The following is a 24,252-nucleotide window of genomic DNA, read 5'->3' on the forward strand; positions in this document are numbered from 1 at the left end:
TCTTGTCATCAAATCATCGTTCATGACTTAATTTTTTTGTGTTAAATTAAACTCCTTTTTGCATCTTAACATTTTATACACTATGCTTATAATGAAACAATAACTGGGGACTACCTGCAGTAAGAAAAAACATGTACAAAACTTTGGTACCTTTGATGTCACTGATGTACCTCCACGTAAGCATGTCTTTATCCTTCCCCAACCTCACATGATGAGCAGCATCTTTCAAAGGATTTAATCCTCTGCTTTGACTCTTACCACCATTCATTCACTGTTAAAATATTATATAAGGTTAAACTTCACAGTTTATAATATCAATACAATACCACATATGCAAAGCAGTATTAATATATGTGACGTAGTGTAAAATTCTCTAAAGAAGACCAAAACAGAAAATAGTAATATAGTTATCAAATTTCATAATACAGTTATCACATTTCAAACCATTTAACAAAATATAAGTTAGTAGTGCACTATTTTGACAATTTGATCAAATAAAGTTATTTAACTTGGGTAAGTTAACCTCTTTTCATAATAAAAGTTCATTTATTCAAATGTACAGTTTAACTGAACACAAGTTTATCACAAAAAAACATTAGAAAAAATAAAACCACACATTTACATTACTAAATTCAAACATTTTGTTCAATCATGCTTAATAATTCAAGTTTAGTAAATTGTTTCTACGTCATATTTATGTTTAATATACCTTGTTACCATGTTATTTATACCATATTCGAATGGTCATTGCTTCTCACATAAAAGTATGTGTAGAAAAAAAATCACAGTTACATAGTGCATCTATCATAACGTTACATCTCATGGAATCAGACGGCGAATTGTTTACCGCGGAGGAGTGAGCTCTACCCGGTTCTGGGTTAAATCGACACCGGCGCTTCCGAGCCAGATACAGGCCGAGTGCGTGCTATTATTAGCAAATACACATTTTGAAGAACTACTTCTGATGCTGCCATTACAAACACCTATTTCTAACGTTTATTTGTTCTCATCTTCTGTTCCCAGTCACTAATTATTATTGTCTAAAACAGTACGCGCCGGATATAAATATATAAATAAACTTGCTATTTTGAATAACAAGTGGAATAATACAGTACATATAATAATAAATAATTGATAGATTAGATTAGTAAATAGATTACATTGCGACTGCTGCAATTTGCGCTTTAATGTTTAGCTGGTCAACTGTATGGTATGGAAATGTTACATACCTACTATATGAACCCGTCTCATACAGCTGCCATTGCAAGGCTCAGACACTTTGTAGAGAGGAATTTAACACAACTGCCTCTAGGAGTCGCCAATGGAAATAAAACAGACACGCACAAAAAATGTGCGTACGCCTGCCAGAAAGCTGCCGTGAAGCTGCGCACATTCCCACGTTCAGTTCATCGTTAGTAAATCCAAACGTGAGCGATTCTGAGCGTGAAACCTGGCGTACGCAAAGTTTTTGTGCGTACGCAGCGTTGATACATGAGGCCCCAGATCTACAAACACATTACCGTTTTTTAGTCAAAGTAAGGACCAGTTCTACACACACATTACCGGTTTTTAGGCAACGTGGGGATCAGATCAGCACCCTTACTAATATTAAATTTTAAACCTCAATCAAGTAATTTGACAGTAAACTGCTTTAGAATTTTCATTTGAAGAGCAGGTCAGTTTATAAAAAATGTAATTTGAATACAGAAGGAACCTCAAGATCCAAACAGGAAATGGTCCAGAATAGATTTAATAAATTTTATATTTATTATAAATAATTTCCACAAAACCTTTAAACACAAAAAAAAAGCAGTAAACACAAAATCCATGAAACTCTCTTGCTTGTCTAAAAGCAGTTCTCATTGGGTATAACAAGCTTCCACATAACTCTTCCATGTCTGCGTGCACATTTAGTTAAGTGCAATAGCAAATAATATTAAACGGTTAGTTCACCTCAAAATGAAGATTCTTTTATTAATTCCTCTCCTTCAAATTGTTTCAATCCCTTGCTGTCTATGGAGGATGAGGAGTTCTTGCACTTCATCTAAGTTATCTTCCTTTGAGTCTGAAGAAGAATGAAGGTCTCAGGGGATTAGAGTGAGATGAGGGCAAGTAATTAATAATATAATGTACATTTTTGGGTAAACTCTTAAAACCCACCAGTATGTTCTATTTCTGTTTCTGTCGTATTTTAACTATTTGAAAAAAAAAACATTAAAAATATTTTAAAATATATTAATAAAGAACTGAACCCCACAAATGCAAAGAGACCTTCATCATATAACCAAGCCACCAAAACTCCAAATAGACATCATTTGTTAAGCATTAACTCTACATTAATAGTAAGCAGTTTATAAACACAGCTAGATGCTCTATTGTTGACTTATAAGCATGTGTAATGTGCTAAATTTTTGTGTTTTCATACTTTGTTTATAATCCATTTTTCATAACTAAATGAAGTATTGCATTATTTACAAACTGTCTAAGAATAATTGGTGTTTTTTAAGATCATTAAGAATGAGTAAATAAATGATTAAAAAACTATATAAATGAACATTTATACATTTACTATTCAGGCATATAATCAGGGCTAAAAAAAAAAGAAAAAAAAAAAGAAAATCCAATCGGTTCACTCTACACACAGCCCCACTCCTTGGTATCGAGCGCAGGCCCGGCCCTACATTTAGATGTTGTATAATATGAAATAGCAGTAAAAATTATGAAAATTGTTATGAAATAGTTTTTCAGTCATGTAGCCTAATACAAATATTTAGTACACTGCACAGTGCAATTATTATTTAAATTTATTATATCCATTATTATTAATATTAGTAAAATCTTTTTAAAAAATTTACTTTAGGCTATACTGCTATTTGCTCATGCAAAATTAAACACCAGAAAATATATCGTAGGCCTATATTAAGAGCTAAATTACAGTTAGCATCATAATTAGTTCAATTATGTGCTGTAGGCTATTGATTGACCAACACCCCCTGTATACAGTTTACACACTGCAGGTCTACAGTTCTGATGTGTATTTTGAATTACTTGTTTTAAATGACAGTAAGACATGCTATATTTAGTTTTTATAGTAAAATATACATTATAATCCAGTACAAAGTAAAATAATATTTATTAGTGGCCTATTGGCAGCGTATAGCCGTTAAGCTTATAGTCTAAGCATGTCATTTATTTATTATTAACATAAATTACAAACTAGCATCCTTATGAATTTATTTCGTTTCTGTATATTTTTATCAAACGAAAAATGCAATGATTTATACTTTGGTTTTAATTTTATTAGAAATTTAATAGCCGTTTAGGCAACACTACTTCTACATGTCATTGGCTCTGATTGCGTTTTTTACAGATAACCTATTTACAAAGATTTTTATTAAACAAGTGCACCACCACAAGATATTTTTGTAGGTGTAAAAATCTAAAAAGTATCATTATCATATTCTTGCCTTATTCATCTTTAATATAAATATAAAATTTAACACATTCATTGATTAAACTAGGGATGCTAACGATTACTCGATTGATTTATTGTCGGTAACCCTTTAAAACCGATAGACCTTATCGATGACCGATTAAGCATGGGCATTTAATAAGTTATGCTTTGCTCTTTGAGATGCGTCCACGATTTCACACATTACATAATCAAGTGTGCGCAGTTTAGGCTACGTTACCCTATGGAGTCGTGCACTCTCTTGACTTTGCATATTGGTTATGCACATATTGGTCATACCTATTATGCTCAGATCTCGTTTATCCGCTGGTGCTGCCATTAATCCGCTGGTCAAGTAATCAAAAAGTAGGCTACATGACGTTTAATTATGGGCAGGTTATTAAGACCAAACATTGGTTGTGCAAACTGTATTACGTTCTCTAAAATTTTAAAGTGTTTTAAGCTACATTATCTTTTATAGACTGGCATAGGCCTAAATACGCATCACGGCCAGACATTTATAGTTTATATAAAAACGAGCGTCACCGTCGCATTTGTTCACATGCTTTAAATTAATGCTTTTTGTCTCCCAAAAATAATATAATAAAGAGAACGATAAAATAACATTATTAACCGTTTAACTGTAAACATTTCTGTTCAGAACGATTAAAGTTGATCTTTTTTTTTCGGTTTTCGTTTCTGTTCCTGAAAAATGTCATTTGATTCTGTTTTTCGTTTCCGTTCCTTGAACCGGTTTGGAGCCCTGTATATAATACGTTTTTCTGCATGTTAAATAATGCTTTATTAACTCAACTTCATGCAGTTCTGAGATCTAATCTAAAGTGAGGAATATTGATGCTTTATAAATCCCTTATAAATGACAATTAAAGGCTCAGAATCATTCATTTATTCATTTATTTTCATTTTGGTTTTCTCTCTTTATTAATTCGGGGTCGCAACAGCGGATTGAACCACCAACTTATCCAGCACGTTTTTATGCAGCGGATGCCCTTCCAGCTGCAACCCATCCCTGGGACACATCCATACACATACACACTCATTTACTACGGACCATTTTAGGCTACCCAATTCACCTGTAACGCATGTAGGAGCACCTGGAGGAAACCCACACCAACACAGGGAGAACATGCAAACTTTACACAGAAATGCCAACTGACCCAGCCAGGGCTCGAACCAGCGACCTTCTTGCTGTGACAGCACTACCTACTGTGTATCAAATAAACAATAAGTGTTTGCAATCATACCTAAACAAATACAATTACTGTAAATTTTAAACATTGCTGAATAACAGGAGTGTCGAAATACAACATCATTTGATAAAACAACAATATAATAATTTAACAATACATTACGTGTAAAGCAATTTTATATTTAGACAAGATTGCAATGATTTACTTTTCATTTGATACAGTTTCATTTGAGCATCTTGTAATAAGTAGAAATTAATAGTCATTTTTTCCCTGTATATAATGTAACTGAGCCTTATATTGTCATTTATAATGGATTTATAAAGCATGAATAGCCCTCGCTTTAGATTAGATCACAAAACTGCATGAAGTTGAGTTCATAAAGCATTTATTAACATACTAAACAACTTATTATATGCCTGAATAATAAGAATTATCAATGTTATTTTGAATAGTTTATTAATCATTTACTTGCACATTCTGAATTATCTAAAAAAAAAACACCTACTACTTTTAAATATCTGGTTTGTTAATGATGTATTTTTCATTACTAAATTAAGTATTGCATTATTTACCAAGTATGAAAACAATCATTAAGCACATTATAATTGTGCTTATAAGTCAATAATATTTGTAATTTATATTTATAAATATAATTTATAAACTGCTTACTAATGTCTATTAATGTAGCGTTAATGCTTAACAAACGTTCAACTAACTATTTGCTAATGTTTCATAAATAATTCATTGTGTGCAGTTATTATAGTGTTACCCAACATTTATATATCTTATTAATCAGGCATATAGTAATGGTTACTCTGTCTAATAATAAATGCTTTATTAACTCAACTTCATGCAGTTTTGTGAGCTAATCTAAAGTGAGGACTATTGATGCTTTATAAATCCCTTATAAATGACAATTAAAATCTCAGCTATATTCTACACAGAAAAAAAGAAATAAATTAAAAGGGGGAGTGATTTATAGCTTTATATATATATATACATATATATATATATGGTGAAGCAGTGGCGCGGTAGGTAGTGCTGTCGCCTCACAGCAAGAAGGTCACTGGGTCACTGGTTTGAACCTCGGTTCAGTTGGCATTTCTGTGAGAAGTTTGCATGTTCTCCCTGCATTCGTGTGGGTTTCCTCCGGGTGCAAAGGCACAGTCCAAAGACATGCTACAGGTGAATTGGGAAGGCTAAATTGTCCCTAGTGTATGAGTGTGACAGGCCCATATGACAGGCTGGCCGGAAGGTGTAAAAAAGTCGTTATCATATGGACAAGTCTAAAACTGAAGGCCTTGTTCCAAAAAGAGCCGACCCCGCAATCATATGGGACTAAGGCCAAAGAAGATATATATATTTTTTTTTTTTTCCATTAATTTCAAGATACACAAATGAAACTATCTAATGAAAAATAAATCTTTGCAATCTTATCAAAATATAAAATTACTGTACAGTGCAAACATCACAGAAACACTGAAATGAATCTTGTCATATTGTTAATTGTTGTTTTGAAATGATGTTGTATTTTTATTTTGCAATGTTTAAACTTTACAGAATTTTTTAAATAAGATTGCAAAGATTTATTGTTCATTAGATACTGAGCCTTAAATTGACATTTATAAGGGATTTATCAACTATAAACAGTCCTTAGGTCACAAAACTGCATGAAGTTGTGTTATTATAGCATTTACTAACACACATGGTTACAATTACTATATGCCTGAATATAACATGTATAAATGCTCATTTGAATAGTTTATTAATCATTTAATAACTCATTCTGAATTATCTTAAAAACCACCAACTACTCTTATATACAAATAGTTTGTAAATAATGCAATACATAATATAGTAATGAAAAATGAATCAGTAACAAAGCATGAAAATAGAATTAAGTCAAGTCAAGAATACAGCGTTTGAAGCTGTATTTATAAACTGCTTCCTAAAGTCTATTAATGTAGAGTTAGTGCTAAACTAATGATGTATAGTGTATACTTACTATAAAAGTGTTATTCAGATTTTTTATCTAAAGAGCCGAGATTCAGTTTTTAATATAAAAATCCAAAGCTGACCAATCTCTGGTTTTTAGAGCCAATGGTTCAGTTTTCACCACAGCATGTACTTCCTGTTTGCTCCAGGATCTTCTCTTTATGGGACCTATGGGTGGTTAAAATATAAAAAAGTGGTTTTAGTTGCATAAATGTTCAGTCATTTTTACAACATGTGCTGTTATGTTAGTTTAATATTGTGATAGAAAATGCTAGAAAAATATGTCTTGCCTATTATTAAAAATACTTAAGATGGAGATGGATTAAAAAATACTTCCTAATAACTCCAAATCTGGTTAATGGGGTTACACTTTATTCCATAGTCCAGTTTAGACATTCTTCTAACTATGCGTAACTCTGCAACTACGTTAATTATCTCACCGTAAAGTATTATGTATTAGAGTATTTCAATAAGACTAACGCTCATCTGATTATCAGTAGAGTATTAGCAGACTGTTAGCTCAAGTTTAGCTCAAAACACTACACTGTAACAGATATCTGTTCATTACCAGTTCCTGTATTTTGTGATTTACAAGTGTTTTTTTTTTGTTTGTTTTTTTGTGGTGGTGAATTGCATTATGGGATGTTGATCTCTGCTCTGTGCACTTTTGATGTTGAAAATTCAACTCTACAGTTTAACAAAGTGCCTTTTACTGACATTTTAGTAGTTTGAAATAATATAATGTATAAGAAATAATATATAGAGATAAATAAGTCTTTAGAATAACAGAAAATGTACCGGCAGTTTATTACAAGGTTTCTGTAGCATAATATACAACAACAACCCAAACAAAAAGTCACTTTTTTTTACTTTTTAAGATTAAAAGTTGTTGGAAGAAAGATCAAGATCCCATAATGCAATTCAAAAGCAGAAACAAACAGATTTCATAAAAACAAATTATGAAAAACTGCTAATTTAATTATTATTACTTATTTTTATTAATTTTAGAGTGTAGAGTATTAGCTGACAGTTAAGGTTACCTCAATAAAACCAACTCTCATTGGTCTCAGTAAATAGTACAGCAGACTGTTAGGTTACGCTCAAAATTAGTACAATATGACTAATTCTTATATAAATTTAGTAGAGCATTAGCAGTGTTGATTCTAACAGACAGTCTAATACTGTTAGTTGACAAGTAGTTGCAGTTACTTGTAGTTAGTAGTAGTAGTAAAGTAAATTATCAAAATAAAGTGTAACCAGATATGCAATTAGTATATTTTTCCAAAGTATTTAGCAATATTGTTTAACTAACATGAAATGAGACATCAAGTGCAACTGTACTGAAATCATCATGGAAGTAATGTGCTTCTGTCCTGTTTTACCCTACATGTTATGTAAATGAGCTTGTGCATTTGGACTTGTACAATAACACAAGTCAGTCACAAATTAACTTTAATGATCATACCTCTCTTTTTTGTGAATGCTGGGTCTGCATCACTATCTTCACAGACACTGTACCATGGTGATGATACTTGAGGGGACTCTGAAAGTAAAAATCAAGTCTGAGAGTTGACTTCTCTGCATAAAGCTTACCAAAATATTTATTTGATTTTGTGTTGTTCTTTTTAATGGGTAAAAGCGTGTGATGGTAGCTTAAAAATAGTTTTCAAACATAGCACATACATATCATGATAAAAATAAACATTCTGAAAAAAGAAAAAATCTGATTAGAAAAATAAATAATATTTTTACCTTTTAGATTGGACTTCACCTCCTCCAAAATCACGATCCACTGTAACTTTCTCTGAATGTAAAAACCCACACAAAAATACATCATTTAAAACAATATGGTATATGTTTGCAAATACAAATGTGTATATAACATCCAGAAAATCTGGCACTGTATTACATGTTTGTGTGTAAACCCACGATTTGATCAAGATTCCCCCCTTTAAAATCTGCTGAGCGTCTGTTTTCAAGTCCCAGAAAAACTGAGTTGTGGGAACAGAGCAGTTCTCTTCTGCAGTCATACAGTCATAACACACACATACATATGAAGAGTTTGGTTGCAAAATGCGATAAACGGCATTTTTTGACATTTGGATTTTATTATTGGAAATCACTGTTCAGATGTACCTTAATCTATGTGTCAATTGCTGCCATTAATAACATTTAAGAATGCACATTTTAGGCCAAGTACAAAACGTATTTTTTTTCACAAAACGCAATATCCGTCAGACCAGTTTCTTTACAAAGTGCGATATAACAGTTAGAGAGCGTTCAGGATGCGGCGCGAGCTCAGCATCCCCTGGGAAGAGAGTCATCGCCGGTGAAGTGCTCAGAGTTTGCTCATTGATTTAGCGATAGAAGATGAAGTCTTCAACTTCACAAAAAATTATAAAAAGGCCACAAAAGTGGACCAGAATAAGATACTTCTGCGTCAACAATACACAAATGCAGCAGGGAACGAGTCTCCGCTGATGTCAAGAGAAGGCCTAGGAGCGCCTTTTTTCCTACTCCCCATCACAAGATACCTGTCTGCAAGTGTTCTTTATAAGTTTATTTTTTAAATAATTTCTTAAATGTAGCTGAGTAGCCTATCTGAAGATTTATTTATGTGGTTGCACCTATTATTTAAAATTAATTCTTGTTGTTGTTGATTTATTACAAAGGAACTTAAAGGGCACATGTTGTTATGGAGAAAACGGTTTAGCTTTTTCACAACCAAATAAATAAGCTATTATTATTATTACAGTGAAATAATTCATTAAATATGACATAGCGAGGCAAGTTTGTGTCACGGACTCAGCTCCGCCCGCTCTAATCATACAGGTTTGGTTTTCTGCAGCGGTGTGGAAGGAGCCGCCCCCCACTCTTTCTGTACCAAGCTAAAGGTCATTTATCTAACTAACTTAATCTTACTTATCAAACAAAACATTGATTCACTAGCTTTTGGTAATGGTATTAATGTAGTATAATATAGCCTAAGGTGGATGTAGCGTTTTGCAAAAAAAAAAAAAAAAAGTTATGTTATGTTATGTTGTGTACATTCTGGCCAAATCTAACTTAGAATCTTATTATTATTAATCAATCTTTGCATATATTATTCCATGTTTGACAATGTGGGTTGGATTAATATGTAGCATTTTGGCATGTCTTTTTTTACTTAATTATAGACATAAAATTAAATAAAAAATATCCTGGATTTGAAAATATTGTGTTCCTGGCCTTCACTGAGCTCAAGTTATAGTTTAATGTACAAAAATTGTGAATGAACTTGACTGTTGATGTCCTGAAAAATAATGTCAAAATTACCAACATTTTTTTTAAATGGATATATCTCGTTCTGCAATGAAACTCTTTATATACAGTTGAAGTCAGAATTATTAGCCCCCCTGAATTATTAGACAGCTTGTTTATTATTTCCCCAATTTCTGTTTAACGGAGAGAAGATTTTTTTCAACACATTTCTAAACATAATAGTTTTAATAACTATTTCTAATAATCATTTCTAATAATGGACTTATTTTCTCTTTGCCATGACGACAGTAAATAATATTAGACTAGATATTCTTTAAGACACTTCTATACAGCTTAAAGTGAAATTTAAAGGCTTCACTAGGGTAATTAGGTTAACTAGACAGGTTAGGGTAATTAGTCAAGTTATTGTATAATGATGGTTATATGAAATGATATATATATATGAAAGTATATACAGTTGAAGTCAGCCCCCCATAAAAGCAGTTTTAATTTTTTATGAACCATTTTAAGGTCAATATTATTATCCCTCCAATAACTTGCCTAGTTACCCTAATTAACTTAGTGAAGCCTTTAAATGTCACTTTAAGCTGTATAGAAGTGTCTTGAAAAATATCTAGTCAAATAATTTTTACTGTCATCATGGCAAAGAGAAAATAAATCAGTTATTAGAGATGAGTTATTAACACTGTTATGATTAGAAATGTGTTTAAAAAATCTGCTTTCCATTAAACAGAAATTTAGCACAAGAAATAAACAAGGGGGCTAATAATTCTGACTTCAACTGTATATAATTAAAAATATATATTTTATATATAATTTTATAAATATTTTATAAAAAATATTTACATATTTTTATATATAATTTATAATTTTTATTTTGAAAAATATAATTTAGACAGTAGTACTCAAGGGTCCAGGGGTCTGTTCTTCGGACCTCGCTTAAATAATCTAAGAATATATTACAGATCCTGGATCTTTTAATCTTGATAACTCATCTTAGGCTAATTTGGTTCTTCAAAAAAGTTTGCGAATCAGATTAAACTGATCTGAGAGGTGTTGTGACTGTGTGTTGTGACAGATCTATCGATCCTCAAAATCATTATCAGCAATACAACGATTGGCTGACGGCACAGCAGCTTGATGACATCTGATTAATGCACAGTTATCAAAATTACATGAAATCCGTAGTAAACGGTTCGTTAAATCTGATATGCAATAACAGAGTTGTGAGTTACGTGCTGGAGCAGAGCAGTTCTCTTCCTCTGTCATATGGTCATCCTTCAATAAAAGCTGAATATAAAAAATATATATTAGTTAGACAGCAGTACTCAAGGGTCGTGGTCCCCACTATGTCAGACCTTACTGTGTGTGTATTGAGGACTAAGTGTGTTTCACAGCTTCTCTAACATGCCTCTGGTCCCCACAATGTCAGTGCATATGTTCACCAATTAGGACACACACTCTGTTTCATTTCTATATTTTGATTAAGTTAAATAATTACAATTAAATACACCACTACTACAACAACAACTACTATTACTACTACAACTAATAATATTAATAATAATAATAATAATATAATAATAATAATAATTGTTATTATTATTATTATACACACACCTCATCAGAGTTGTGGGTCTCCTACTGGAGCAGAGCAGTTCTCTTCCTCTGTCATATGGTCATCCTTCCATCCTTCAATAAAAGCTGAATAATAAAAAAAAATATATATATATATTAGTTAGACAGTAGTACTCAAGGGTCCCGGTCCCCACTACGTCAGACCTTACTGTGTGTATTCAGGACTAAGTGTGTTTCACAGTTTCTCTAACATGCCTCTGGTACATGCCTCTGGTCCCCACAATGTTACACTAGTGCATACATTCATACATTAGGACACACACTCTGTTTCATTTCTATATTTTGATTAAGTTAAATAATTACAATTAAATGCACTACTACTACTACATCAACAACTACTACAACTACTACTACTAATAAAAATAATAACAACAACATTAAACACACCTCATCAGAGAGTTGTGGGTCACGTACTGGAGCAGAGCAGTTCTCTCCTTCTGTCATACGGTCATACTTCAGCAAAGCTGAATAAAAAAAATAAAAAAAAATATATTAGTTAGACAGCAGTACTCAAGGGTCCCGGTCCCCACTATGTCAGACCTTACTGTGTGTATTCAGGACTAAGTGTGTTTCACAGCTTCTCTAACATGCCTCTGGTCCCCACAATGTTACACTAGTGCATGGGTTCACCAATTAGGACACACACTCTATTTCATTTCTAGATTTTGATTAAGAAAATAATTACAATTAAATGCACTACTACTACAACAACAACTACTACAACTACTACTACTACTACTACTACTAATAAAAATAACAACAACATTAAACACACCTTATCAGAGTTGTGGGTCACGTACTGGAGCAGAGCAGTTCTCTTCCTCTGTCATATGGTCATCCTTCAATATAAGCTGAAAATAAAAAAAATTATATTAGTTAGACAGTAGTACTCAAGGGTTCCGGTCCCCACTATGTCAGACCGTACTGAGTGTGTATTCAGGACTAAGTGTGTTTCACAGTTTCTCTAACATGCCTCTGGTCCCCACAATGTTACACTAGTGCATACGTTCACCAATTAGGACACACACTTCTACTTCTACTACTACTACTAATAATAATTATTATTATTATTAAATTTAAACACACCTCATCAGAGGGTTGTGGGTCTCCTACTGGAGCAGAGCAGTTCTCTTCTTCTCGTCATATGATCATACTTCAATGAAAGCTGAATATAAAAAACACAAAATAATAATTAGACAGTAGTACTCAGGGCTCCTGGTCCCCACTATGTCAGACCGTACTGTGTGTGTATTGAGGACTAAGTGTGTTTCACAGCTTCTCTAACATGCCTCTGGTCCCCACAATGTTACACTATTGCATATGTTCATAAATTAGGACACACACTAAGTTAAATAATTACAATTAAATGCACTACTACAGCAACAACATCTACTACTACTACTACTACTACTACTACTACTAATAATAATAATACTAATAAACATACCTCATCAGAGAGTTGTCGGAGCAGTTTTCTTCTGCAGTCATATGGGCATCTTTCAATGAAAGCTATTTAAAAACAGCTTTGTTATATAAGTCATGTCATGACTATAAAGCTTTCATGACAGTCTTATGAACCCCCCTTTAAAGTAAAGCATTACCCAATTAATTAAACTTTTTTACCCATTAAGACAAGAAGAAGATATTAAGAGATTGATTTCATTATCTCTTATGGATGATGCAAACTCTTTATTTTTGAACAGATTTACCCTTAATCTATATTAACATTAAAAAACTCTTAGCTTTGCTGAATGTATTAAGGATTAATGTATTAAGTAATCAAAATGTCAAACCTTTCTCCAAGGCCAATCACATGCGCCATAGTCAAACGTTATTTCCTCTCCAAAGAAAATATCCCTGATTGCAAAAAGGCACAAATGAGGTTTTCTCTGAACAACGATCTTACTGACAGTGCAGTTAGGGTGCTGATCGTCCTCATGATCGGCATCAATGCTGCAAAACTAAGAGAAAAGAGCAAGCAACATTTTAATTATGCCCTCTCATAGCAATAAAAAGCTAAACTATGGCATGAATACAAACACAATGAATGTAATATATACATGTACATTTAATTGGGGAAAACACTTAACCACCTGTTCTTGTTTTACCATATAAAGTCAAACATAAAGACAGTATTTTTATTATATCTCATATATGCTTTGCTTCCACAAGCTCTATCATTTGTACTCAACCACAAAACTTCCTTTAATAAATGTGGACAACGCAAACTCTGACCTAAAAGATTTAATGAAATGTGTAGGGTTCAAAAACTACAAAAACCTCACATTAGCATCCTCTCTGTGTGTGAATTATAAATACAGTAAACCTTTTGAAGTGGATCAGAACCTTTCCTCAATGTTGTTCTAATACTATTGAACACCTGTTCTTCTTTCTTAGGACAGTTTTAAAGAACTTTTTTTCCACTTCGATTGTTTACAGGTCACACTTTACAATTAGGTTTTATTAGTTAATGTACTTACTAACATGACCTAGTAATGAACAATGCATGTACAGCATTTATTAATCAGTTTAACATTTACTAATTACTAATGCATTATTCAAATCTACATTCATGCTTGTACCAGTAATAATGCATTGCAATAATTAATGCATTGTGCGTGTTCAACTAGTAATGAACAACTTTATTTTCATTTACTAAAGTTAACAAACATGAACAAATACTGTAATAAAGTATTATTTATTGTTCATGTTAGTAAATGCATTAACCAGCATTAACTAATTTAACCTTATTGTAAAAGGCTACCAGTTGACAGCAAATAAATAAATAAAACACACACAGTGAACATTTATGTATTATAATTATTTATCTAAAATAAAACGTTTCTACACGTCATAGAACAATAAATTAAGTACATTTCTAGGACCAGATAGCCCCACATTTTAATTATAACCTCTAACGTTATATTACTACATTAACGTATAAATAGTATATAATAGTGTTATTTCAGGATTAACGTTAAATGTTTAAAGCAATTAACCATTTAAAAAGTACGATACAAGAACTATGAAAACATACCTTAGTAACCTTCTATATATTCGGTTTCCAGTGAATGGGTCTTGTCAGTGGAGCTGGTGATGTGTTTCTCCGCATCTTTTAATGGTTTTATCCTCCGTCGATCCATTTAGCCGCCCGGTGATTGGTGACTGTCTGACCGCGGCTCATGCACTCCACCCCGGCCTCTGACTCACGTAGCACCGGGCAGTTAGCACGTTAGCACATTAGCGCGAGTAACTTTTACTCGTGTAAACAAGTTAAATTACATACCGAACTGTAGTTTGTGTCTTATCAGTGTTATATTAATACGTAATTTGAAACAACATCGATTAAAACACCCAGGAAATTCGTTAAAACATTTAATTAACTATACCTGATAACTGTCAAAATATGCAACATAAGTATTTGTCATATAACCTATTTTATTACATTATGATGGTGAAAAACATTCTAACTTACCCAAAAATTCGAATAATTTGATGATAGATCTTAATTAAGTTGATTAAAGTCGGATTCACTTATGAGATTGCGCATGTGCAGTAGGCAGAGTGTGTGAATTGCGTCAAGTGTGTGTCAGGGTGCAGTACCGCCATCCGACTACAGGACCGCTATAGAGCAGTGCGCCGACACACACTTACACACTCAATTCAGGTAAATGGTCAAGGTGGGGATCAGTGAAAAAACTGCACTAGGCATATCAGCAACGCCCCCTGAGTCTTTTAAAGGCAAAACATAGTGGGGACCGGGCGATCGGTCAGAACGCACAGAGACGAGCTTTTGTGCAAAAATGAACTTAAAGGTGCCTTTAAAAAAGTGTCAAAGTACTTTTGAAAACAAAAAAGCAAACCCCCAATAGGTGGCAGCAAGAGGCCGCTTTATTTGAGTAAAGCATTGAACGATTCATTCAGCCAAAGAAGCCAATAGGATGAACGGACAGTTGAATCAATCCCTGAATCATCGACTCACCCGAGTCTTCTTGGCGAAGGCCTGAATCGTTCGTGCAGGGAAACGTCGCTGTGTATTATTCAGAGATGGCCAACTGTTCTGCTGTTTATTTTATTATACTTATCGCAATGATTTTACTACTACTATCAATAAAATTAATATTAATAATGATAATATTGCCGGAAGTTGTACAGCGCATGCGTCACGTGTTCATCATCAGCATCCATGACAACCGTCCTGTGGCTGTTGTTTGAATCTCGCTGTGTCGATTGGCATCTGATCTCTGCGTCCTCCGTGACAATTTTTCCAGATTATCGATATTATTGATCGTTGGATACGTCGATTGATCGCCTGCTGTTCCCATCACTCAGGTTTGACCCTTTTTATTACGCTGTGCTTTGTGTTTGTGTTCAGTATGTCTTGTGTTCACTACAGGTTCCAGAGTCGACTCACCTACGACTCGCTCCAGTTTGAAGGCCTCAACATCAGCGCGGGGGAGCTGAAGCGGCAGATCATGAGGAGCAAGAGGCTGAAGTTCTGCCAGCTGAAGATCAGCAACGCCCAGACTGATGAAGGTGAGTTGAGGAAAAGACACTTCAACTGTTCTACGCTAACATTAGATGCGTTACATCAGACACTTCTGGAAGCTGTAAGGTGGTGCTGATGCTGACATGTAGGGATGTTTTGGCTGTTTTAAAAGGCTAATGGCTCTCAAAGTATACCGTGCTCCATAATTATGTGCTGATTCTGATTTTATTTTGCTGTCAGAATACACAGATGATGCTCTCATCCCTAAAAACACGTCGGTCATCATCAGACGGATCCCTGCGGCGGGACTGAAGTCCTCAAACAGAAGATTTGTTGGGTAAGTGCTGTGAAATGAGCACACGCGTCCTCTGTTAGATGTTATATGAAGACTCCTGGTCTGTCCCTGGTGTTTTAGTCACACAAGCTCCTTTGTTTTGCAGACATCAAGCTGGACGCTGGCGTGAACCTTCACCTAGAGCTGATCCTTCACTCCTCTCACTGGAGCAGTTGTTGAAGGTATTGAACAAATGAATAGCACAATAGCAATGTAAAGCACACAATATACGCACACGCACTCAGCTTCTTAGGGAGATTTGAGATTGTTTGAAGGGTTGAGGGTGAAAAAGATTCAAATGTGCAAATGCCTGTGAAACAGACTGAGAATCTGGCTGAGGCAAAGGCGTCAGAGGAGGACAAGCTGAAAGCGGTGATGTACCAGTCCAGCCTGTGCTACTACTCCAGCAGGTGAGCGTTCAGACACTGACAGGTTTGCTTTGTGAGAGATGTCTGAGCTGATTCTCATGGTTCTGATGTTCACTAGTGAGGCCATGAGGCTGCTTGGGATCCCGGGACACCACATTAGGCACTGCCCCACTAATGTGGTAACTGGGTTTTCCAAGCTCACGGTTGCTGTGAACTTGAGCTCTTGTCCTCATCAGTCAGATTGTTTGCTCAGAGTTTGACTGTCACTCCTCAATTCACAGGGCAGCCGCTCCGCGCCGCACAAGCGCATCCGGAAGAGCACAGGGATTCCCCGCAGCTTCCTGTTGGAGGTGGACGACCCAGACCGAAAGGGAGTCATGATAGACGGCAGCGGCCGATACGTCATTCCCATCATAGACGCGTGAGTAAACTGTACTTGGCATAGCCGCATGTTCTAGTGTTTGTCCAAATCTCACATGATGTCTGCTTGTGTGTGTTTGCGCTCGATCTGTTCAGTGAGGCCTATGCTGCTGAGAAGAGAAAGAGGCCGTCCTTCTCCTGCCACACCGAGCCTTTGCCCTCCTCGTCCTCAGCAGGTGCGGCATCTTCGGTCCGGGACGCCGGAGGGAAACGGTCCCGCTCCCCATCTTCACCAGAGACGCGCGGCGACCAGAAGAGACCACGTCGCTGAGAGACCTTCATCCAAGAGACCTGGAGCCGACGTGTAAATATTGTACATAGTTTATTAATAAAAGATAATAAAGATTATAGCCGCATGAACTGTGTGGACTGGTTAACCTTCACTCCAGCAGTGCAACACACACATACACACATACAGGCATACATGGTTTATGATGTCAATGTGACTTTTTGGTGGTTTACGGGGACATACCTTTGCCAACATCCTACGAACATAAAACTTGTGCCAAAAATTTTTATTTGAGCTACAAAAGGCAAACAACGCTTAAAAACAGCAATTTTAGTTTCACAACACACTCAAATTAACTATGTGACATTTCACAGGCTTATGGGGACAGACAAAATCATGGTTTACAAGGTCTGTTTACATGTTACACACAAACCTAGCCCCTTCATGGTTTAAAAGGACTGATTAACACATTTTACATATCACACTATTCTGCCATTGCAGTAAGGGTGACAACAGAACAGACTCTGGCTTTCCTCAGCTAGACACCTGCTAAACCCATCTCAGTTGCTAAGGTTCTGCCTGTCACTTCTTAAATGACAAAATACTATTTTGCTTATAATACACTTTTGATTTAACAATTCTGTAGGCTTATTGTGTTGTATCAGTTAAACAATCTGTTTAATGTACTGTTGAACAATAACCTGAAAAAGACAGCATTTTAACATTAAAGTATGAAGAGTTAATTGTTTAAGGGCTTTTGCTCTTATTTTATAGGACAGTAGATATTTTGAAAGGCAACTTCAGATAAAAAAAGAACATAATTGGCAAAGAACCTTCAACCATGAACAACCAGAAGCACAACTGTACGATAACATATTCATTATTTTATTCTTTTACTTGGCCAGAACACAAATGTTCCCCTCTGTGAACTCTGTGTGGAGTTTGCATGTTCTCTGTGTTGGAGTGGGTTTCCTCCGGGTGCTCCGGTTTCCCCCACAGTCCAAAGACAAGCGGTACAGGGGATTGAATACACTAAATTGTCCGTAGTGTGTGTGTATGAGTGTGTATGGATGTTTTCCAGTGATGGGTTGCAGCTGGAAGAACAACCGCAACGTAAAACATATTCTGGATAAGTTGGTGGTTCATTTCACTGTGGAAACCCCTGATAAATAAAGGGGTTAAGCCGAAAAGAAAATGAATGAATGAATGATTACAGCTTATAAACAAACTAATGGTATTTTAAGATTTAATTAAGTCGTTCAACAGATTATTCTTTTTCAAATTTAAATATTTATACTAGAACACAACATGGTAGTGCACTAGAATACTGTCAAATACAAAACATTGCCACTCAATGACAGAAATAAAAAAATAAACTTTTTTTATTTTACTTTTGAAGTCCAGGAAAACAGCAGGGGAACTAAACATGTATATACATTTTATTATGAAATGCATCAACTATTATCGCTCTGACAAGAACAAAAAAATAGATGGATAAAAATAGATAAAAAGATAGATAAAAAGAAAAAAAGATAAAACTAGACATAAAAGTTTGATTCCACAAATTGAATGATACATACAGAATGATATGAACACAAAACAGATTAAAAACTAAATTTCGTAATGTGACAGTAATATAATGTGTTATAATGTGACTAATTAATATCATACACATTTTCACTTTTTTGTCACAGTGACAATATTTGACCATTTTCAAACATGTAAATAAAAAACAAAAAACATGTCTTTTTGCTACTCAACACTGTTGTAAATGTTTAGTCTGAGGGACTGCATTTGTGGGTTATGTATTTTTGTGTGATGGGTATTGCCCAGGCTCATGAAGCAGACGTGGACCTGGACTGTGGAGCAGTACCAGACTGTGGAGTAGTGGCAGACATGGGTTGAGAAGCAGAGGCAAACTGTAGAGCAATGTAGAGACTACCCTAGAGTGATGATGGACTGTGAAGCACTGGCATGGAACAGAAGTGGGTTTGAAAATGGTTAAATATTGTCACTCTGTGACAAGGAAAAAAAATGAAAATGTGTATAATAATAATCAGTCTTTTGAACTCATTACAGCCTTCACGTCTGCTTTTGTCCATGGTCTTCTCATGTAGGTTGTTCTGCCAGTGCTAGAGCCTGAAAGCAAACAAGATGATTAACTGTTAGCATCACTGACTTTTAATAGATCATATCAACTGTTCATCAATATCGTTTAAAAGTCTCTTTCTTGGAAAAAAGGTTAATCCTTAGGTGTGCACTTACACCATGGTTATACATCACACAACTACATGATTTAACAGCAACATATGCGAGTATAACTTTCAGTAGCTGCTTTGAATCATTGTGGACTATTGAAAGTGATATGACCTTTCCATGTAAAGACTTTTCTTAATTTTAAAAAAAGGCAATCAATAATTTCATAATATTCCCTATTATATTTTTCCACTGGAGAAAGTCTTCCGTTTTTTAGTTTAGCTGAATAATAAAAATGTAAAAACTGCAAAGGTCAATATTATGAGCACAAAAAATAAAATAAAAATATATGAAATTATAAAAATTAAAATTTATTTTTTGATTTTTTTGTCAGCCAGATATCGCAGAGCCCTATTTAAAAATGGCCAGATACAAAAGAGAAAGTGATAAATGGAAGACATTGACGAGAAATGTAGCATAGGAAAAAGCATTTGTGCATTTGCGCTACAAGCACTGCGATAGAAAGTCTGAACGTGTATTGAGTGCTGCTGGAAACATTGCGACTCCAACTAGGTCTGCTTAATCCAGACAATGTGTCAGCATGTTAGCTTTTCTGTCAAATAATTTACCAAAAACAGTGGAGAGTTAGTAGCCTGCGCTGTTTTTTCCTCAACATCTCACTTATATTGTTATCAATAGGCTAATATTTTTTGTTCTTCTTTTTATTATTATCATTATTATTATTTTTAGTTACTATTTATATTATCACTGATACTGAAAAGTGTTATTTAGGCTATTTGTGAAGTTCTTAAAAATGTAACATTTAATTATTATACAGGAGGGGGGAACCAGTGAATATTGTCCTCACCACTTAAAAAAATGTGTAAATAAAAACAAAAAAAAAAACTAAAAATAAAGGATAAAAGGAAAAGCATGCTCTTCATCATTTTTCATAATCTGATTTGTACATGCTGCTGTGTGTGTGCACTTAGGCTAGACGAGCAGAGTACACACATCTAAAGTTATCTTACTGTGAGCGTTTTAATGGTCAAATAGGTGTCAAAATGCTGTGTTCAGTGATCATTTATTCATTTATAAGATGCTTAAAGCACAGTTTGTTTCATATTTTTATTCTATTGTACATATTTCCCTTTGCTCATTTACAGGGAGGAAAATAACTGCATATATACAGTTGAAATCCGAATTATTAGCCCTCCTGAATTATTAGCAACCATTTTCCACCAATTTCTGTTTAATGGAAAGAAGATTTTTTTTCAACCCATTTCTAAACATAATAGTTTTAATAACTAATTTTTTATAACTGATTTCATTCATCTTTGTTATGATGACAGCACATACTTTACTATATATTTTTCAAAGTACAAGCATTCAGATTAAAGTACAATTCAAAGGCTTAATTAGGATAATTGGGCAAGTCATTAATATTGACCTTAAAATAGGTTTCAAAATATTTAAACCTGCTTTTATTCTAGCCAAAATAAAACAAATAAGACTTCCTCCAGAAGAAAAAAAATATTATAGAAAATACTGTAAAAAAATCCTGAATTTGTTAAACATCCTTTTGGAAATATTTATTAAAAAAATATAAATAAAAAATTCACAGGAGCGCTAATAATTTTGACTTCAGCTGAAAAATCGTTTTGAATAATCTTGTTTGCAATTATGACAAAAATAATCGTGATTATGATTTTTCCCATAATAGAGCAGCCCTTACTGTATGTGTAATGTAGCCTACAGTAGATTATGTGATGTGATCAATTAAAAAATACATTTTCTTTTTTCTTAGTAATAAACATGCTTTTACACTATACTGTATGCTTTAGAAAAGATACAATAGATGGTGAGAAGTATAGCCCCAGGCTGCAAAAATTAAACAAATATAAGAATGAAGTTGTTTAGCCTTTATAGCGCCCTATTAAATTGTGTTGGGGTAAAAAGAATGTTTACATTTCTTTGACTATCATGGCGATGTTATTACCTCAAATCTTAAACGTGCGCACATTGCAAGAAATGAAAATCGCGTCACAGCACACACTACAAAATATTAAGGTTATCGAGTCAATGAAACACATCACCTGATAGCAGTATAACTTGCTTTATCAATAATTATTATTATTTATTATAGGCCAGGTTACAAATATTTGAAAATCTGTCACTACATGCCAAACACTCAAAATAGGTTCCCTTTTGCATAGCTATTAGTGGCAGTTATGAATTAAATAAATGGGCATATCGGCACGTAAGGTGAGTCGCCTATTATTTATCGTCTGTTTATTTTTCTCTGTTCATTTCTTTCACATGCATGCAGAGTGAACAGTCTGTGCTGTTTCTGCTTGTTTAATAGAGCGCCTCCTCTTATAGCCGGCCTATTTCGGTATAAAGGACAAAAAAATTTTTTTTTATATACTGTATGCTATTCTATCCCCTATATTAAACACAGCAAATGTATAATTAAATATTAGAAACATAAATATTTTAAGTTTCTAAAAGCACATTTTAATGTTTAAGCATTGTTTATTTGCCGTCGGCGTCGATGATGTGCACCTCTCAAAAAATGTAACTACAAGTCGCAACGACACAGAGCGCAAGGTCGTGATTTGTTTGATGGTCGTGATTGGTCGGCTTGGCAGCGCTGACAAGTCTGGGGGCGGGACCAAGAGCCGTGCGAGTGGTGCGAGCCCAATAGAGCGATTGTTTACACGTGTGGAGTCCCATGAAGGAGCTCTGGATAGAAAGTTTTGTTTTGTGTTTATCTCATAGTTAAAGTTGTTCCACGTCCGCCGGTTCCAGCCTCAAAATGAGCGAGTTTGAGTCACTTGCATGTTCAGGAAGCGTTTAGAAAAAACAAAACAACAGCGAAGAAACTCAACACAGAGGAACATTAACACCTCACTGCCAACTAGCGTTTTGAAAGTGTTAATGCAGACCAACAGAGACATTGCGCAGAAGTAAAATAAACAGCTACGCGGGTTGCATGTGCCGTGGGTTACGCCGATCATAACGCAGAAGTATAAACCAGGCTCTATAAACTTTAATTTCATAAGTGCATACAATATAATATTAATAATAATAAGACAATTAGCATGTTTATCAGGGTAGACGACATGCAGTGAGTGGATAATTCCATATGTGCAATATGTACATTTAAATCTCTCCATTTTGCTGTAATGGCTGTGCTGTGTTTGACTGGCAATAGCTTTTAGATTATAACCCGCGACCCACTTATTAATATGCAGCCTTTTTTGATTACATGGGGCCAGTTGCACCAGCAGTGTGTAAGTTAAAATGAAGCCTAGTTGTGACTTAAAGGGACACTAATTTACAATGTACGCACTACTAAATATTTCTGTGTTGCAGCATTTCACTCAGTTTAAACCTAACGCTGTGTTCCAACTAAAAATTTACCGCAGCCTCCCCCCATGTATAATGGTAGAAAAGAGATGACGGTGAGATTAGTTTACATCGAGGAGCTTGCGATGATCTCCCTCTATTCACAGCCTTATTTTCTTCCTAAATCTCGCATTTCTTTCGGTTTGTGAATGAAGAGTTTAATTTTGTTTCAAGAAATGTTTTGTGTTAACATACATTTCTTTATGACTGGGTTTTTTCTCCCTGCTATTTTTTCTTTAACGTGTAGAATATTTAAAAAATCAAGTTTTATGTTTTGATAACTTTGTGTAATTTGTGTGCATTCACAGCAAATTTTCAAAGAACAGTTATATGTAGATGCATTAGTTGCAGAATTCTAAATCAGTTTAACGATTGAAACACTTTTTATTTGATATTAGGTGATTTAATGCAACTATGTATGGCTTTACGGAGAGCTTATGACCTTACTAACTACGGTTTGCCTTAAGAGCATGTGGTGCAACCGAAGTAAAAACAACTTTAGTTATAAACATGCCAGTAGTTATTATTATTATTATTATTATTACTACTACTTCTATTATTATTAGGCAATTTTCTGAAGCAACCCCTGGAACCAATTTAGTGCTTTTGGGTTGTTGTTGTTTTCGGTTAAAGCGCAATGCCCCATTAACACCTCAGACAGGCTGCTTCATTAATAGCCAAACATTTTGTTTGAGATGAGGGCAGGGGTATATCTTGAGTATATTTCACAAGCAAGGTTGACACAAAATCCCCGGTTATATACCTTTTACCTATAGGCCAACTTCTGGTAATGTAGGCTTATATAGGCTGTTTCTATTCACAGCAACTTATGGACTGAACTACGTGTTAATTAAAATTTCTATATTAGGCTCGTAGCAATTGATATTGGGAGTCATGGAATATTGTTTGCATTTATTTTGCATATTGTTTGCAATATCCTACTTTAATAATAATAATAATAATTAATATTATATTAAAAAGTTTTTTCTATTTCTAAATAAATAGCCTACTGTAAATTAGGCCTACAACCATTAATGATTTATATATGAAATTAGAAATGAAATTCTTAATAATATTTGTAAAGGAAACAAAAATAGGTCTTATATGTGCCGTTATATATATTTCAATTAATATGGAATATAAGTGCATGTTTTCACCAAAACTATGATAGATTTTTTTTTTAAATGTGTGATTGTGTAAAACAATATACTTTGCAAATAAAATAATGTTTTTTTTTTTCTCTCTCTCT

The 24,252-nt window shown here is 34.2% G+C and overlaps 2 protein-coding genes across 7 annotated transcripts in view; one reads left to right on the plus strand and one right to left on the minus strand.

The window, feature by feature from the left end:
- The window catches only part of LOC137490337 (uncharacterized), a 205,803-nt gene that overhangs the window by 26,609 nt on the left and 154,942 nt on the right, over positions 1–24,252 (minus strand). For 2 of the 5 annotated variants that reach the window (XR_012384617.1, XR_012384616.1), the window contains exons 1-14: positions 15,032–15,144; positions 14,594–14,757; positions 13,350–13,517; positions 13,004–13,065; positions 12,643–12,721; positions 12,332–12,407; positions 11,944–12,020; positions 11,539–11,622; positions 11,154–11,208; positions 8,410–8,461; positions 8,123–8,200; positions 6,741–6,825; positions 1,954–2,065; positions 151–271 (exon numbers count right to left, since the gene is read on the minus strand). The gene's annotated coding sequence lies outside the window, so the exon portion shown is untranslated. Of the gene's footprint in view, positions 1–150; positions 272–1,953; positions 2,066–2,160; positions 2,196–6,667; positions 6,826–8,122; positions 8,201–8,409; positions 8,462–11,153; positions 11,209–11,538; positions 11,623–11,943; positions 12,021–12,331; positions 12,408–12,642; positions 12,722–13,003; positions 13,066–13,349; positions 13,518–14,593; positions 14,762–15,031; positions 19,536–24,252 lie in introns of those variants that run through there. The other 3 variants (XR_012384614.1, XR_012384615.1, XM_073910813.1) reach the window with 3 other exon arrangements.
- LOC141375829 (E3 ubiquitin-protein ligase RBBP6-like) lies at positions 14,291–18,720 on the plus strand. 2 transcript variants are annotated; one of them, XM_073910800.1, is made up of 7 exons: positions 14,756–16,092; positions 16,286–16,382; positions 16,486–16,561; positions 16,701–16,789; positions 16,866–16,926; positions 17,029–17,168; positions 17,264–17,525. In XM_073910800.1, the coding sequence occupies exons 1-7, from the start codon at positions 15,933–15,935 to the stop codon at positions 17,436–17,438; spliced, it is 798 nt and encodes a 265-aa protein (XP_073766901.1). In that variant the 5' UTR covers positions 14,756–15,932; the 3' UTR covers positions 17,439–17,525. The 2 variants fall into 2 exon arrangements, with proteins under 2 accessions (XP_073766902.1, XP_073766901.1); XM_073910801.1 differs by lacking the exon at positions 16,866–16,926 and having other exon boundaries at positions 14,291–16,092; positions 17,264–18,720.

This window comes from Danio rerio, chromosome 8, assembly GCF_049306965.1.
Source record: "Danio rerio strain Tuebingen ecotype United States chromosome 8, GRCz12tu, whole genome shotgun sequence".
Taxonomy (NCBI): Eukaryota; Metazoa; Chordata; class Actinopteri; order Cypriniformes; family Danionidae; genus Danio; species Danio rerio.